Raw genomic sequence first — 19385 nt, 5'->3', positions numbered from 1 at the left:
TGAAATATCAGATAAATCGTCATCTGAACTATGAGCGGGAATATCATCATCAATCATAACAGGTACATCATCCTTTATTGAGTTATCAGCTGAAGCCTTGAAAGGTCCATTGACTTTGTAATATTCTATGAATTCATTCAATGCTTTGAGACTTCTTTGTACCTTGGATGACAATCTAGGTCAATCGAAATTTGAGACTCCATGTCATGATCCATCTTCGATTCATCTTCAAAAACGTTATTTGCACCCAACAGAGGATAATTATTTAGATAATTCATTGGGCCTACAACTGGATACATCTTATAAATCCCATGTTGAAACTCAGAATGTTGACCAATCCCAGGAAGAGGAGTCACTATAAAAATAAAATTTTGTTAATCTTTCATTGAGATTAGTAATTAATTATATTATTAACTAAGCGATAAGTTAAATAAATAAAGTTATGCTAGAATAGTTAAAACAGAGTTTATTAGATATATTATTAATGTACATAAAAATATACCTAATACATATTTAATATATACTTTATTATTATTTCGGCTATTATTTGTATTATCTTTTTGATGAAACACTGGCTTATCGTAGAACCTTATAACAGGGTTAATATATTCAACTTATATACCTAAGTTTGTATTTGCGGAATAAGTTGGCAAAACCTTGAAATTAATCTTAATTAGTGCCTTAAAACCTACAAATTATATTTTTAAATTACAACACAGTTGCTAAAATTTTTTTCTTCATTCACAAACAAATTTTTAGTTTTATATAAATTAAAAAGTCTAGTTATAAAAATTGATAATGTTTATAACTGTTTGGAATAAAAGGATTTGCTAATATTCGTAGTTTTGTCAAAATTTAAACTTTAAATACTAATAAAAAAGTTGTACCTAAGTAATTTTGATATTTTTAAATACCCATAATATATATATATATATATATATATGAATTGTAAATGTATTTTATTATATAGTCTATATTTTAAGATTATTTTGTTTGTACATAGAAAATAATAAGTACTATACTACTACATAGAGAATCAGTGGCGCTGTGTAGTCATATAGTCATTAATATTGATTATCAACTTGGTCCTTGCCTTTTAAAACAAATTGTATACCAGCTTACTCGATAGTATATTATATTGCGACTACTATAACACCTGAACATATAAATTATAGATTTTCCTATGCACTATTCGACATACTATAATATACAAAATAAATTATTTAAGAAGATAAAAGACTCGGGGGTCACAGACTAATTTCTATAGAGGTCACATTTTGAAACTTATCCAACTGGCCACGGTCCCTAAAAGTTTTGTTGACTTTAACACGCATTATCTGATTAATAATTAATATTGCAACATTGGCTTTACCATTTATGAGTATAGAAATACAGATTATTTTCCATTACTTAAATAATTATGTTGTTATATTATGAATTTTATATGCCACACTTATACCTAGGTAGTTTTTATTTATTTATATTGTAAAAATTTTAAAAACTTAAAAATACTCAGCGAATAAGAATCCGTAAAATCCGGACTGCAGTCCACCAGTTGGTGACCCCTGGGCTATAATATAATATATTTATACATTTTCACAAAGTAAATAAAGGTTATCTTCATTAATTTACGACTCACTACCATTCGTTTTTAAGACTTGATTTAGATGAACTTCACATAAATTACCTAATATGATAAAAAAATACAATAAAATTGATATAATAAACAAACTATGAATATTATGTTTTAAAAATTTGAAGGGTGGGTCGGAAGTTTAGTCTGGCAGCGATAAGTCCGAGTCTAAAGAATGAAATATTTTAGAATCATCAAAATACAAAGTGTTAATCGGTATAATAATAATATAACCTAACAATTATAGGTAGTGTAAGATACATGATGATTAATAAACATTTTTATTGTTATCATAATTTTGCCAATGCTCAGTCCGTCACGTGAACCCAGCAAATCGGACATTTGCCGGGGCCTCGAGGTTTTCTTTGTTTTTTTGGGCCTCACTCTTTTAACCATATTTTTTGTAAACTATAATATATTTAAAAGCTAATATAATAATTTATTAAACAATATTTATTATAATAATAATATTAATAATATTATGATATTTAGTTGTAATAAAATCAATAATATTAGTAATATTAGTTACTAAACAGTGTAAAATAAAAATATTTTATAGTTTTTAGAAATTAATTCTTAAATATTTAATTTGTATGTAAAAATAAAAGTATAACATTTAATTTGAATTGATTAGTAAACAATTTATTAAACGTGATTGTGGTCAGTTTTAAAGATTTTGCCAGGGCCTCACAAAACCTAACGACGGCGTTGCCAATGCTAACATCTAAAATAAATATTATATTTAATGAATTACCATTTGATTTTACGGACATGTCTAAATTATCCTGCTTAGATTGTACTTCCTCGGGATGTTCGTAGTTTTCCTTCTGACCGGTGACGTTGTATATTTGAGAATGGAGTTCGCCATGGTTGAATTTTCGTTGATATTCAGCTGAATTCCCGGATGAATCCTAGCTGCTGTTGTCAAATGGTGGTTTGTTTAAATTTTCCAAATCGGAATTTGTTTGGTTAACATGTGACAATGACATTTTTCTCATACTGGCTAAAAATAAATGAAATTGTTGGTCGAATTCCTTAATTGTAAAAATGTTTAAGAAATCTCGAGCACATGATTCTAAATCATCTTTCCATTCTGAAATCATTGAGGTTTCGTCGATATGGTTGTTCATCTTGAACACGTGGGTGGACGGATGCAAATCAAGACTACACACTATACACGAAGGCGGAGACAAGACAAACAGAAAATTCAAAATATAGTATATGGTATATACCTACTTCACAGAAAGACGCTCCTGAACCCGAATAACGACTGGCAAATGCGCGCCTGCGCTTCGTAAAAAGTGACAATCTAAAAATTACGAGCAAAAATAATCGATTTTATTAATCGAATACGGAGGCGTCGATTATTTAATGAGTTGATTCAATTTGGTAAACGATATTATGGTTTATTTTACAACTAGGTAAAACATCTTCGTTGTTTGTCAGGTTTGTTTTTGGTGGGTGGCGATAGAAAATCGATATATAGCATTCTGGAATCAGCCAATGGGAATTCTTTTCACGGCGGTGTACTATTATCACGTCGGCTTCTTCACGATTTCACGTGTTATCAATTTTTGTATTAATTATTAAAAAGGAACAAAATATTAGATAGTTACATAAACAGTAAGTAGTTTAGTACCTATACCTACTTACCTAGATAAAATATATGAAATATTTAAATTTTATATTGTTATAATGTACTTACTTTTAAAACTGTGGAATTGAAACAACCATGTCTTTTTAATTTTGATGCGGTTAATCTCTCTTTTTCTTTTAAAAGTAAAACATCTTTATGAAAAACTTTAACATGATTTTCTAAGTTACCAGAGTGACTTCCTGTCCGAATGGGGTTAACACAGTTGGGAATTTGACAGACACATTCGTTTGTACTAATATTAAATTTGAAGTACATTTTATGTACTGGGTTAGAAATTGTTCTACCCATAATGATTCTCAGTATGTAGTTTATATACAAAATTAAGTAAATAATAAACTAATATAAAGAAAACGAATGCACGTTAAAACTATTAGTATATTAGTATAAAATATAAATATTAAACATTTGACAACAATTACATAAACACTGACGACTGAACAAATCAGAGCAAACTGATCACCGATCACCGAACACAATAGTTGAATAACTGAATGGACGAATGGTATACATTCCGACCGTAGTACAGATAGTACAGTAACAGTACCTACAATATTATCAGAGTATCACTATTATTAGCTATTGGTAATTATTCTATTAATATCTTCTTATTAAATTTTAAAATAAATCTAATACGGGATCTCCCGGATAGGCTGGTTACGGGATAAAATTAATTCTTGGATCGAATAAATAATTGAATAATACCAAGTATTATTAAATAATTGGAGATTATTTATTTCGTTTAATGGAATAAAATATATACCGTTTTGCGTTATGTTTTGTTTAATGATATATCATATATTTTGTTAAACGTTACGTTTCGTTTTGTGTTATTTATTTATTTATGTTTATCGTTTTTCGTTATAATTACTTTTACAAATTTCAATCGTTTTTAATCAAATATAACGATATAATCATAACGTTATTATAACGTTTGCAAGCCCTGGATTTACCACTAAATGAAGAATTTAGTTTAAGAGAAGACCATGAACCAGAAGTAGGAAATGCAAGGAAACAATTAATAGAAGAATATTTTCCATTTTTAAATTAACCATATTGTAAATTATAAATATAGTGAAAACTTCACTTTTGTAATATACAGGGTGATTTTTTAAGCATGCTCGCCCCATTTTTATGCTTAAATTATGCATATATTCAAATTTTGATTTTTGGAATATTTAAGTGTAGTTAAAGGCGATATTTTTGAGTACTTAGATTTTTCACAACTTTTAAGGAGTATCCTGTAGCGATACCAACTTTGGTTTTTCAAATGACAACCTATATGTTTTAAAGCAAAATGTGATTCAGATAATTTTTCTGAAAATTTTGACATATTGCAATCAAAATTCGAACGAAAACTTCCAGAGTTATTCTACTTGAAATACTAAGGAATAAGGATAAAAGTCTAATACTTAAATGCCTACGTTGTAAATGGATACGATAATTATAATTCGGTATACAATATAAAAATAAAATATTTGTTAATAATCACTTCTTATTACTAAATGGCCAAATATTGCATCTGACAATTTTCAAAAGAAAAGAAAATATGAATAAAATAATATCCTTTTTATTTTATCCATGTTACCTATACCTTATAGGCAACGTTAATATTTGTATAGCATAGGTATACCTACTTATAATAAAATACCGAACAATAGTGTACAATAGCACAAATGCGAAATATGTACGTGTATCCATTTACAACGTAGGCATTTAAGTATGACTTAGATTTTTATCCTTATTCCTTGGTATTTCAAGTAGAATAACTCTGGAAGTTTTCGTTCGAATTTTGATTGCAATATGTCAAAATTTTCAGAAAAATTATCTGAATCACATTTTGCTTTAAAACATATAGGTTGTCATTTGAAAAACCAAAGTTGGTATCGCTACAGGATACTCCTTAAAAGTTGTGAAAAATCTAAGTACTAAAAAATATCGCCTTTAACTACACTTAAATATTCCAAAAATCAAAATTTGAATATATGCATAATTTAAGCATAAAAATGGGACGAGCATGCTTAAAAAATCACCCTGTATATAAATTATTAATAATTTTCTAATAAAATAAGTCTATAATTAATCTAAAATAGTTTATTATTATTATTTATCTGAGGATAATCACTGTAGTTCTTTAAAAATCCTTTTTTATTAATAATGAGACTTTTATTTTTTGTTGAAAATGACAATATATTACATAGGTAGTTAATAACAATGACTAAAATATAATAAAAATGTAACTTATAACAATTCTTCTGATTATAATTGATTTAAAAATGACTTAAGATAAAATAACTTTAGATAAAATAAAAATGCAACTTATAACTTATCTTGATTATTATTAATTTTAACAAAGTTTACAAAAATTTAAATGTAATAAATATATCAAGGTTATAATAAAACAGAGTAGGTAAAATAGCCAGGGCAAATAGACAATTATTCTATTCATAACTTTTGTTTTTTATTAGCAATTTCTAATTCTAATGATGCAAGTTCAAGTGCATGTTTCCTTTTTAAAAAAATCATTGTTTCTTCATGTTCCTCTTTTAAAAAAGAAATTTGCAATTCTACCAATTCTAACTTTTTTTCAGCTAAAATTGAAAATTTCTCACTGACTGATGTTTGACAGTGATTCTTTTTTGTTAATTTGGCTAGATATAAAAATATATTTTAAATACCAATAGTATTAGTATTTTAATAATATTTAAATGAAATAACTAACTTGATAATTTATTATTTTTTCCTGATGATCTCAACAGTTTTGTTGAGGCTAAGGGAGTCCATGATGTACTAGGCCGTTGATGTATCAAATTGTCATCTATTATATTTTGATTGTTGTCTCTTATATTTTGTATAGTTTTTTCTGGCGTTTCATAAATTGTATTAAGTGTGTCCTTTAAACCAAATATTTCTATAAAACAAATTACATATATCGGAAAATATATAACATTCCACTAATTTTAAATAAATGCAATCATTTCATTTAAATATTTTGGTTTAAAAAAGTACTATAGTACACATTGCTAGTTTAAAAAAAGTATCGGTTAGGTTACACCAGTATAATATACCTAAGTTCTAAAAAGTATCACAACACTTACCTACAATCTACATACTAACTTTTTAAACAAACAAAGCTCTTATTTGTATTCATATTTTGTCATTATTATGGATTGTTAATTAAAATATATATTATTTTAATAATATTATACTATACCATCATAAACATATGTAGATTCACACTCCTCGCCGATTGAAAGTTCTAAATTTTCGTTCAGATTTTCTTTATATTGTATCAACATGCTTTCATTTTGTTTGGAAGGTTCTAGTTGTGAAATATTAGTGGTTTCAAAATCAGCTAGAATGTTACAAGTTTTAAATAGGTAGTTTATTTTCATTGCTTTTTGATTAATTAAATTTACTGTATATGAGAAAATGAAAATAATTAAATTAATAACTACATTTCATTAAATTTGTTTATGCTATACTACTTACGATGGTCACTATCAAGTGGACTTGGTAGTCCTTCAATTGTTGGTTGCAAAATTGTGTACAAGGTTTTTTCTGAATCACTTGAAACTATATGAGGTTCTTTAAAGGGACCACCCCCTGTTTTGAACAGATCCTTTTTAGTTCCCCTTAAAAGTTTTTTGACACATTCATATTTTGATCGCAAACCTGAAGCATCTCTTGGCTATAACAAATAAAATTAAATTAAAATAGGTAAAATACTATTTAATGCATAAAAAAAAAATAATACAACTATTCTTACACAGCCTGTTGTTTCAGAATTATATAGTTCAGTAATTTTCAGCCAACATTTCTGTTTGTCCTTCCATGTCACTGCATTTGACTCTTTATTTTCTAATACGTGACGGTTTTGTAAAGCATGTTTCAATAAAAGTTCTTTTTCATAAAATGTGAAATTTGTTGATCTTTGTTTTTTGGATATATTTTTTTGAGACATGTTGAAGTTAATTAACTTATATCGAACGATTACAGTAGAGTAGTTACATACAATATTAGTATATTACAATTTACAATAAATATGTATTGTGTAATATCAAACTTAGATCATAAATCATAAATACAAAGTGTTACAATCACACTATCACAGTACGATTCATTGACCAATCATAATCAGTTAGGTATAGGTAACTTGTTCCATAATGAACAGTAACTACCTTCTGTTAGTATAATTTTCCTACAGACAACTTTATCCGTCAGATAGCTATCTCGAAAATAAAATTACATTGAAAAACTGGAATCACTTTATTTGAAAGATTATCCGCCAGATAAGTTTATCCGACGGATACGTATCTGGCGAATAACTGGATGAATGAAAAACAGGCCCGGTTTTTCAATTGAATTTATCTGTCGAATAACAAGAGTTATTCGACAGATAAGAACAAATAGATAATAATCAGTTTTTCAATATCCGAATAAGCTTATCTGTCGAATATAGTTACGGATAAGTTATCTGCTACTTTTTGTAACAAATAATTGTTATTCGGCGGTTAACTTACATCTGATAACATTATACCTGATCTTTTTTATCAGATTATATTTATTATACGCTGTGGATACTGCGTTAATTATTATATTAGTCAGTTTTTACTTTTGTTTTTAGATTTTACGAATTAAACCACACTACTACAGTGCAACAGTGGGTTTTTTCTGTTAATTTAAATATGGATCTTATGGATTTATTTGAAGACGACGATGACTACGAATTAATTCAATTTTTAAACTATCACCGTCGTGTGTACACAGTACACCCAAGAGTCGACCATTTGTTAAAATGGGATGACTATGATTTCAGGGTGAGATTTAGACTTGGAAAGAACGTTGTTCTTCAAGTATTAGAGTACATTGAAGATGAGATATCATCACCAACTGATAGGTGAGTTTAAATACATGTTTGACAGGTGAATTAATAATATTCTTTATGTAACAAATTACATCATTTTATGAATGTATTTTAAAAATAATGCCGTAACAACGATCAACAAACTATTGCTGACCATTCGATTCTATGCTACTTGCAATTTTTTGATAACGGCTGGTGATTTTATGGGTGTGAGTAAAACCACAGCTTGTTTAATTGTACGTAATGTCAGTGTAGCGATAGCAAAACTTCGACCAAGATTCATCCGTATGCCAGAGACTGAAACTGAAATAAAAAATTTACAACGCCGGTTTTATGAAATAGCACGGTTTCCAAGAACAATAGGTGCAATTGATTGCACTCACATAAAAATTCAAAACCCTGGTAAGAGTTAATGTAACACTTGGTAGTAATATTATATGATTTTAATTAAAACAATGTTAATAGGTGGTCCAAATGGTGAATACTTTAGAAATCGTAAAGGGTATTTTTCATTAAACGTTCAAACAATTTCATGTCCGGATTTAAAAATAATGGATGTTGTTGCACGTTGGCCAGGGTCATGTCACGACCAAACTATTTTTAAGAAGTCTCGTGTTTACAATAAATTGGTCAGTGGTTATTGGAAAAATAGTCTAATTGTAGCTGATAGTGGCTACGCTAATTCACAATATGTTGTCACTCCATACTTAAACCCTCAAAATGCCCCTGAAGGATTATACAATGAATCTTTAATTAGAACTAGGAATCCAGTTGAGAGATCATACGGAGTTCTAAAACGTAGATTTCCCGTCCTATCTTTTGGATCACGTTTAAAAATGGAAACCACCCAAGCTATGATCGTTGCTTGTTGTATTTTACATAATTTAGCATGTGATCATAATGATTTAGAACCACCCGAACTATTAGGTATGTGTATGCCAGTTATAGATGACTTCAATTTAAGAGAGGAACATGAACCAGAAGTTGGAAATGCGAGACAGCAGTTAACTGAAGAATATTTTTCAGTTTTGATTTAACCACATCGTTTCAGCTAAGAATGAAGATTATGACCAATACTCATTGGCACAAATAGAATGCCAATTGAATACTGATATGATTAAGATTGTGTAAATATTGATGTATATTTCTAGATGTTTATTTAGCAATAAATATATTTTGTGACTTATTTTAATTTGTTGTACATATTTGATCATTTGTTAATCATTTAAACACATTTAAGCATTCATAAAATAAAAATAATAACTTCTAACAGTATTATTAAAACAAAAAACAATACAAACAAACTAAATATTTTTAACAAAGAATAAAGTTAGTTGTACATATTATAACAATATATAACATACATTTCTAAAATAAAAAATAATAATAATAAACAAGCTGGGTGTAAAACATTTTAATACAAAAACCTAGAAGTCATTTCTATTTAATTTCTGTTTTTTTATAGCAATATCAAGTTCTAATGACTGAAGCTCAAGTGCATGTTTTGTCTTTAGGAATGTCATATTTTCTACATGTTCTTCTTTTAACAAGGATATCTGAAGTTCAACCAATACTTGTTTTTTTTCAGCTAATATGGTTAATTTTTCACTGGTTGATGTCTGACTATGGTTTTTTTTTTTTTAAATTGGCTACAAATAAAAAAAATATATTTAAGCAGGTGGTGATAATATTTAGGTATTTTTCTCTTACTGGCTAATTTTTTATGTTTTTCTGTTGTTCTTAACAGTTTTGTTGAATCTAAAGGAGTCCATGACTGAGCGTTTTCATAAGTACCAGAAGTACCAGGCTGATTGAACTGTTGTTCTTTGGCGTTTCATTTGTTGCATGAAATGTGTCATCAAAGCTCAATGCTTCTATAAAATAAATATAAAATATACAATAAATTGTTTCCTTCTTTAATAGGCTTTAATAAACTAATTTTCCAATTAGAAAACAGCCACTAGAGAAACATAAATTATTACAGTGTTATATATAACCATGTTGATTACCAGGATTTGGATTATTTTTAATTATATAAATTACTGATGCTTTATAGAACAGTTTTTTTTACTGGCAATACATTTAATTCTTTATACAGATATTCTGTGTGATACAAATGATTTTTTTTTTAAATTCTGTTTTGTATTGTTTTTAATGGAGTTAGTGTTGTATCCTAAGCACCAACCCCAGATAGTAATACCACAATAATTAATAAAGAAAAACGGCTTAAAATACATAAGACCAGAACTTAATTGTTATTATAATTATTAGTATAGTAGGAACACACCTTTACAAACTAATATGGATTCATCTTCTTCATTAACCGTGAACTCAAGACCATGAAATATTATCTCCTGTTCAATTTCTTTTTTTTTTGTGTCAGTGGGCCTTGATTATGTTTAGTTGATTCTTCTAAACAACCAATGTTTTCAGGCACTGTTGGAAAAAAAAAATCATTCAATAGTTATTACCTACTACATTCATAATATTAATATATATTACGATCAATGTAAGAAGTTTCTTATTATTGGTAATGAACTAAAAATATACCTACTTAAATATTTATTGTAAAAGGTGCTTAGACATAGAGTATTCTTTTTATTATTTATTTTTTTAGAGTACCTATTCAAATAATTTTTTGAGCTCTATACAAAACTTTAATCTTAACTTGATGATCGATTTACACAAGACAAATTTAATGTTTCATCGTCAGAAAACTGAATGTGCAACAATGAACGAACTACAGTAATCAGTTTTCTAACCTTAACCAAATTAACCTGAGTTAAATTACCAACCTATATAGAAATGCTATCTTACATGTTCAATTTGCTATAATAATTATAATAATTAAAATATTCATCATATTTAAATATAACACTTTATCAGATAGCTATGAATTTAATTAAACACGATAAAGGTTATGGGTTATAGGTACAAAATAAGAATGGTTTAATTTATAGAATATATTAAATGTTTATAGAAAATTACTTACAATCGCTATCATATTGACTAGGTAGTCCTTCAATTGACAGTTGTAATATTTGGTATAAAGCTTTCTCCGAATCACTGGACACTGTGTATGGATCTTTATAAGGACCACCCCCTGTTTTAAACAAATCACTTTTAGTGCCACGTAACTGTTTTTTAACCGATTCATATTTCAAACGTAAACTGTTGGAATCTCTTGGCTATAACAAAAATAGGTATAAATCTAGTTTAGCGCCCACTCGAATTTTTCACTTTTTTTTTACGAAACCTAGGTAAATCAACGTTTTAAAAACGATGGTGCAATAATAATTTAGCGGAAATCCATAGTTTTTGAGATATAACATTTTCAAATTTGAGTTTTTCGGCAATTTACTTAAATAAGTAATTTAAACACACCTCTGATCATTGCCGTGTGGCGCAGTGGTCTGAAAATACTGTGTGACGCGTACTATCATGGGTTCTCGGACCCCGGCCAATGGAAACAAATTTTTGTCTTTTTTTTTCAATTATTTTTAATTTGGCCCGCGTTACGCAATCCATATCACTAATTTTTAGATCGATAATAAGACTTATCAGTTATACGCGTGTGGTCGACTGTCGTCGATATAATACATAATTATAACTGTTACTAATAATACTGTTAATACTTCTGCACAATCAAAAAAATAACGATTTTCGGTATTTTACACATTCGTTAAACTCTCTATTATACTTAATACAAGGAATATAATACTTTAAAATTAAGTAAAATTTAAATTTAAAAAAAGTAATAAATATTAATATATTTTTCATAAGTTTATAATTTATATTTTATATTTAAGTTTTACAAATATCCAAAATCTATTTCTAATTCTATATCTTCTTCAAATTCTGATGACTTGGTCAAAACTTCATCACTAACATCACTATTGACTGTTTCCGGTGTAGTAGGGTTGTACAACAATGAACATAAACGAAAAAACTCATCTAGTGGGTTCAAATTTGAATTTCGACAACATTTGAAAAACATGTGTTTAGCCAGATACCTAGCGTAAAAAATGGAGTTAAATTTTTGTCTTTTTTTTTTAAAAAATTCGTTCCGTCAAATTGCATTTTTTAACGTTGTAACCTACTTGGGGTGGCGTTACATAGCAAATCGAGGGATATTTTCGTTTTTAATTGTCCGAGCGAGCGCAGCGAGCGAGTGACCCGGCCCGGTGACTATTAGTGCAATAAAAATGCATTTTTTTTAACCTTGTGACCTACTTGGGGTGGTGTTGCATAGCAAATCGAGGGATATTTTCGTTTTTAATTGTCCGAGCGAGCGCAGCGAGCGAGTGACCCGGCCCGGTGACTTAGTGCAATAAAAATGCATTTTTTTTTTAACCTTGTGACCTACTTGGGGTGGTGTTGCATAGCAAATCGAGGGATATTTTCGTTTTTAATTGTCCGAGCGAGCGCAGTGAGCGAGTGACCCGGCCCGGTGACTTAGTGCAATAAAAATGCATTTTTTTTAACCTTGTGACCTACTTGGGGTGGTGTTGCATAACAAATCGAGGGATATTTTCGTTTTTGATTGTCCGATTTAATATAGGTGACTCGGTGCTATAAAAATTCAATAATAATACATTAATTCGATGTTCGTTATCGGACGCGCTCATGTTCGTACGCGGATTTTATATGATTTAAGATAAAGATACATTAAGTTTTTGACCGTAAATAAAATGTAATACGACTTATCTTTGGTTCATAACTGTTTCTAAAGCAGTATTCGCAACACGTGAGTTACATACTTTTGATGTTTTTATTTTATCATGTCGTGGTCCGTTGTTAAATTGTTTAAATTATTTGAGTATAATGAAGACGGCCCGTTGTCAATGCCAGTTATTGAAAAACTTCAATTATGGGGTCTTATTGCCAAAAATAATAGCCTCAAATGTAAAAATGGCCATTTTGCAAAATTGTGCCAGCACGGGGACTACGCTGATGGGTTTGTTTGGCGGTGCAGACAGTGGTCTACAGTTAATGAAAAAAAGTGAGGTGTGACTTTAAACAGTCAATAAGGAAAGGTACGTTCTTCGAGAAATCGCATTTGTCGATTTATCGAATCGTAATGTTCGCATACTTGTGGACGGAGAATGTGTCTCCTTCCTTTATTAAAAACCAAATTAACATAGCGCAACAATCAGCTGTCGATTGGGCATCTTTCCACCGGGAAGTAGTCTTTGATGGAATGATATTGAGGCACGAAAAAATTGGTAATTTTTTATTTTATGTTATATAAAGCGACAGTATTTTTTTTATTATTGATAATATTTATTACGAAGGCGGTGTTGGAAAAGTTGTTGAAATCGATGAGTCGAAATTCGGTAGACGAAAATATTATAGAGGCCATCGAGTTGAGGGGCAATGGGTTTTTGGTGGAGTAGAGTGGATAACAGGCAAATGTTTTTTAGTACCCGTAGAACGTCGTGACAAAAACACATTGCTGGAATTGATTAAACAGTGGATTTTGCCCGGTACATTAATCATTAGTGATTGTTGGAAAGTATGTTGTCCTGTTTTATTTTTATTTTATTCATCAATATTAATCATGAATAATCAATTTTAGAGTTATGACTGTTGAAAAGACGAGGGTTATGAACATTTAACAGTTAACCATTCCATAGAATTTAAAAATCCTGATACCGGTGCGCACACGAATAATGTAGAGGGGATGTGGCGTCATGCTAAGGCATCTATTAGTCAGTACTCTCGGAAAAAACGTTTTTACGCAGGGTATCTGGCTAAACACATGTTTTTGAAATGTTGCCGAAATTCAAATTTGAACCCACTAGATGAGTTTTTTCGTTTATGTTCATTGTTGTACAACCCTACTACACCGGAAACAGTCAATAGTGATGTTAGTGATGAAGTTTTGACCGAGTCATCAGAATCTGAAGAAGATATGGAATCAGAAATAGATTTTGGATATTTGTAAAACTTAAATATAAAATATAAATTATAAACTTATGAAAAATATATTGAATGAAAATCGTTATTTTTTTGATTGTGCAGAAGTATTAACAGTATTATTAGTAACAGTTATAATTATGTATTATATCGACGACAGTCGACCACACGCGTATAACTGATAAGTCTTATTATCGATCTAAAAATTAGTGATATGGATTGCGCAACGCGGGCCAAATTAAAAATAATTGAAAAAAAAAGACAAAAATTTGTTTCCATTGGCCGGGGTCCGAACCCATGATAGTACGCGTCATACAGTATTTTCAGACCACTGCGCCACACGGCAGTGATCTAAGGCGTCTATAAATTACTTATTTAAGTAAATTGCCGAAAAACTCAAATTTGAAAAAGTTGTTACTCAAAAAATATTGATTTCCGCCAATTTTTTTTTGAACCATCGTTTTTAAAACGTTGATTTACCTAGGTTTCAAAAAAAAAAAGTGAAAAATTCGGGTGGGCGCTAAACTAGATTTGTTCCCAAAAATAGTATAATATAAATAATCATATTTTATACAGAAAATTAAATTTGAAATTCTTACACAGCCTGTTGTTGTAGAATTATATGTTTCAGCAATGTTCAACCAACACTTATTTGTGTCCTTCCAGGATACTGCATTTGATTCTTTGTTCTCAAGTATGTGCCGGTTTTCAAGTGCGATATTTAATAAAAGCTCTTTTTCGCGAAAATTAAAATTTGTTGCCCTGGCCCTTTTTTCAGTGTTCTTTGTGTTCGACATATTATTAAAATAAATAATTTACAACAGGACGTAGGTAATCAACAAAAAATAATTATAACTTATCTAGAACACGAGCATCGAAACATCAAAGTGTCAAATAGAAATAATTTAAAACTTAAATATTAAGACGTATCACATTATCACAATAATTGAATAATCAACGCTATCATTGACCAATCATAATGAAAATAAGCCTGTGTAACTTGTTCCATACTGCATAATTTCGACTACACATTAGTATCAATTTCATGCCATTAATTTTATTCGACGGATAGCTATCTGGAAAATAAGATAACATTGAAAAACACTTATCACTTTATTCGGAAGATTATTCGACAAATAAGTTTATTCGATGAATAGTTATCTGACGAATAACTGGATGATTGAAAAACCGGGCCTAAAGCCCTTAATAATTATTAACGATTTTAATTTTAACTACACAATTTTAAATTATCTTATAATCTTAATAATAATGATTTTTGTATTATGTGTGATCTAGGTGGTACTTACATAACTAAAATAAAATTAAGCAGCTTCTTTTTAACCCAACTTTGCAAAAATGTAGCTCCAAGTGCACAGAATATTAACTGCAGAATCTATAGATAACTTTATACAAGTTACAATGCTGAAGGTTAATTAACCTTTAGTAGGTACCTGAAACATTTATAAATCTATATAATTGTAAAGCACTAGTTACATTAATATATAATATATACAATATGATATTATGATATTAATTTAGTATTGCATTACTAAATTAATATAAAAATTCAGGAATGCATTAGTATACTAAACAGATAATCTACCTATAAGTTTATTATGTAATTTTTTTATATTTATGTAATAAATGGATTCTATTTAAAAAAAAAAAAAAAAAATGTAAAAATTCAGGAACGTAGGTTACAGCTAAAATATTTTGTATCGAGTGTAACATAATTATATGCTTATAAGTACTTTTTTTTGACCGAGTAGGTACCTCGTACTTAAAGTATACTTAAAGTATTATAAGTTGAACATATTGTACCTAGGTATCTTCACATTAACTAGCCAAACTTATTACATATTATGTAATACATTAATATGAATGTTATTTTAACAAAAACAATAAGTCATCTTAAATCTTTAATCTTAACAGTATATAGATGTCATGATGAACTATAGTTCATATATGATGACAGATGAGCTTAACTATTTTAATGTGTGAAGTGGGTACAATTAATACCTTTGATATTATTTTAAACAATAATTAAAATAATAAATATTTGAAAATTCACTAAAAATAATGAAAAATTAAAAACGCTTAACATCGTTTATTTCGGATTGGATGAAATATTATTAAGGGCTTCGAAAGTACACAAGCACAATATGTGAAACTACAAACTACAGTAAAAAAGAAACATTTTACCTGATTAATAGTAAGTCTTGACTCTATTAATGTACATTAACTAAACGTTTAGTAGATATGTTCGCAATATTGTATGTCGTCGTCGTCGTTGTCTATTCCAGAATCCAGCATTCGTGCAGCATGCGAGACGGCAAATGAGAAGCGACGACGGACGAATGACTATAATAATTAAATAATATAGTGATTAGTGGCGTACCGCCGGGTGCTGTTGACGGCTTGACGTGTTATTGTTCGTTTCAAGGATCGGCGGAGTGGAGGAGATCTATATCATAAATACTAGCTAACGTTTATTTATAAGTCATTAACAGAATAATTCTGCATTACCCAATAATCGGGAAACCAAATCATGATAAGAATGTATTAATAAATTACAATTATTTAATCTACGTTTATAATAAGGATCTGTATATCCGTGTAGAGGTACTCACTACTCCGTACTCTACGTAAATTTCTCGTGATAAAATTACGTTTATCCACGGATATCTTATAGTCCGTGCGTTTATCCAGCGTTGATCATACGTTGATCATTAGTTAGTCGATCTTAGGTACATCAAAATACATCAAAACGTATATTTTACGTTTAATTACCAGTCCCACATTACATGTCCCAAGACTCGTGTACTTTGCGAGAATCGTAATTGCGATTAATCGACAATAGCGTATATTCTTCGAATATTTATACACCAGTGGCGTAGCCAGCGAAATGTTAAGAAAATTTAAAAATTATTTTAATGGTCTATAATAGCCGCTCGAAAAGTCTTAAATTTTTTTTAAAATATTTAAAAATGTTACGTATTTAAGGTGTAAAAGTTGATAACCTCATCCCCTCCCCCGAAAAAAATCATGCATGACTATTGACTAGTCAATAGCTACGCCACTGTCATACACTACTCGTACACTTGCATGCTGATCATCGTGCATTTACAGACGGGCGACAACCGATGGCAAATGACGAGTATATAATAAGTGACTTGACGAGTAAATACTGTTTAAGAGGCCGTCACAGTAGGAAAAAATCGACCGTAAAAACATACTTTTTTATTTCCAATAGTACTCAGGCCTCATTGATCGTAGAAACATGATTTTAGTATCAAAATAATCACGAGAAGTTGTACTTAAAAATCTTGGAACAGATTTTTGATTTATGTTTTCTAACCAATTTTATTTGCATTTGAAGTTTGTAACAAATTTTAATTTTTTTAAAAAATTATATAAAATCAGCAAATTGAGGTATCGAAAATCTGTTCCAAGATTTTTAAGTACAACTTCTCGTGATTATTTTGATACTAAAATCATGTTTCTACGATCAACGAGGCCTGAGTACTATTGGAAATAAAAAAGTATGTTTTTGGCAAAAAAATCATGAATTCGCCGTCGTCATGTGCTGCTCTAGTGACTACAGTGGCAGCATTTTGAACAGTACTTCTGCCACCACCCCGCGTTCATAAGCAGCGGTACCGCTCCATAGGTCAAAACTGGTTATCTATCTCAAACGCGCGCTGGTTATAAATAGCCAAATTGTCAATATGAAAATAATAATTTTGTCATTGAATAATATTATTTTACATTTCCAATATTTTCGTATTCCTATTACTATCGTATTTTACGCAAAATGGAACCAAATCTTAAAACTGTAACTAATCAGCAAGAAAACGTCCGATTCAAACAATTTTTTTTTTTCAAACTGTAGTAAACTATTCGATAAAATTGGATATTTGATATTTCAGATGAATTTTTTTACATTTAAATCAGTATAACTGTATATTATGTAAAAAACTTTAAATCATACGCTGTGAAAAAAATTATCAACGATGGATAAATAAATATGTAATATTTCATAATACTAAGTACACAAATTATTGTTTTTGTATATTAATTAACATTTAATCAGCATAATATACGCCAATTTTATTATTGTCTGTCAAACAAAATTTGCTGAAACATTAAACGATTTATATAATATTACTAATTTACGAATATATTTTTCAAGATTACGTATTACATTGTTTATTAATTTATATTGTATTTGTAAGGTGCAAGTACTGTAGTAATTATATTCTAACAATTATTTAACTATTTAATTATTAATGATAAAACATTAAATATTGAAATAAATTGATTCAAATATATTGACATCCTGCATGCCTAACTGTTCACGCCAGTAATTATTGGTAGTAGTAAACTAGTAACTAATACATTTTCGCTAGATTTTTATTACGGTTTATATATTTTTTAATTATTTATTCACGTGAAAATGGATCAACTCAACAAAAAAACTCGTCGCTGTGCATCAAAAAAATTATCAGTTAAAAAATCGCCGAGTTCTCGAGTGAAGAATATTCTAGGAATTCGTGATAAGACTAAGAGGTAGGTACCTATATATTATTATTATTAATTTAATACAATTCACAAAAATTATGTTAACAAAGTCCCAATCCAGAAATCGCAGAACCTATTGTAGAATCATGTTACTTAGGTGCTGACAATCAACCACCATGTTCATCAAAGGAAATAATTAGGTAAAGTTTTAGGTGTAATAATTTTTAGGTTGTTATTCAAATGTATAATACCATAACTATAATATTAATTAAAAATAAATTATAATTAAACTTAATCTATGTACTAGTATGATTTTTAATTATATAATACAATTTTATTGTAATCATTTTTAAGTCACAATCCAGAGGCCATAGAATCTGTTATGGCACCTTTTTTCTTGGGAGCTGTTAATCAAACACCATGCTCATCGAGGGAAACAATTAGGTAAAGTTTAATAATTTATAGCCATTTTATTGTATGAAATCTACTATAAATTTTTATTTTTATATACAAAACATACATCATATACATTTTTTTAGATTCTGAACGAAGTGATGAATGTATTGATTTTACAATGATGTGTGTTTTTTTTTGTGTCTGTGTACAGCATAACTAGTCGAAATAATGCTTCGATTTCAAACTTTGGGGGTGGTTGTCATTCAAAAACTAATCACTGTAAATACTTGAAATTTTTACCAAATGTTTATGTTAGTGTTATCTATATACAGTTTAATTTTCAAAAATTTTCGAATTTTTTTGAGTTATTTATAGACCTCTGAAATTTTCGATTT

General features: G+C 28.9%; 1 protein-coding gene, 1 long non-coding RNA gene and 1 pseudogene across 2 annotated transcripts; 2 read left to right on the top strand and 1 right to left on the bottom strand.

Moving 5' to 3' along the window:
- Positions 1-9613: 9613 nt before the first annotated feature.
- On the bottom strand, positions 9614-11303 carry LOC149059481 (uncharacterized). The gene is made up of 3 exons (XR_016189977.1): positions 11147-11303; positions 10442-10590; positions 9614-10028 (listed from the first exon to the last, which is right to left on the bottom strand). It is a non-coding gene; the product is annotated as an uncharacterized LOC149059481 (long non-coding RNA).
- A 1695-nt stretch (positions 11304-12998) lies between these two features.
- Positions 12999-14101, top strand: LOC149059480 (male abnormal protein mab-31-like; annotated as a pseudogene).
- Positions 14102-18526: 4425 nt separating this feature from the next.
- Positions 18527-19094, top strand: LOC149059479 (uncharacterized). Its single transcript, XM_089218211.1, has 3 exons — positions 18527-18642; positions 18705-18794; positions 18949-19094. The coding sequence occupies exons 1-3, from the start codon at positions 18530-18532 to the stop codon at positions 19040-19042; spliced, it is 297 nt and encodes a 98-aa protein (XP_089074337.1). The 5' UTR covers positions 18527-18529; the 3' UTR covers positions 19043-19094.
- Positions 19095-19385: the final 291 nt, after the last annotated feature.

The sequence above is a fragment of the Diuraphis noxia genome, unplaced genomic scaffold (assembly GCF_037042655.1).
Source record: "Diuraphis noxia isolate RWA-SAM2 unplaced genomic scaffold, SU_Dnox_SAM2 contig0001, whole genome shotgun sequence".
Taxonomy (NCBI): Eukaryota; Metazoa; Arthropoda; class Insecta; order Hemiptera; family Aphididae; genus Diuraphis; species Diuraphis noxia.
This window is presented reverse-complemented; position numbering and strand designations above follow the sequence as displayed.

Excerpts from the sequence above, each read along its gene's own strand:
- LOC149059479 (XM_089218211.1), top strand. The coding sequence starts at position 18,530 with ATGGATCAACTCAACAAAAAAACTCGTCGCTGTGCATCAAAAAAATTA. Across the intron at positions 18,643-18,704 it reads ATTCGTGATAAGACTAAGAG|TCCCAATCCAGAAATCGCAG; the intron begins GTAGGTACCTAT and ends ATGTTAACAAAG. Across the intron at positions 18,795-18,948 it reads TCATCAAAGGAAATAATTAG|TCACAATCCAGAGGCCATAG; the intron begins GTAAAGTTTTAG and ends ATCATTTTTAAG.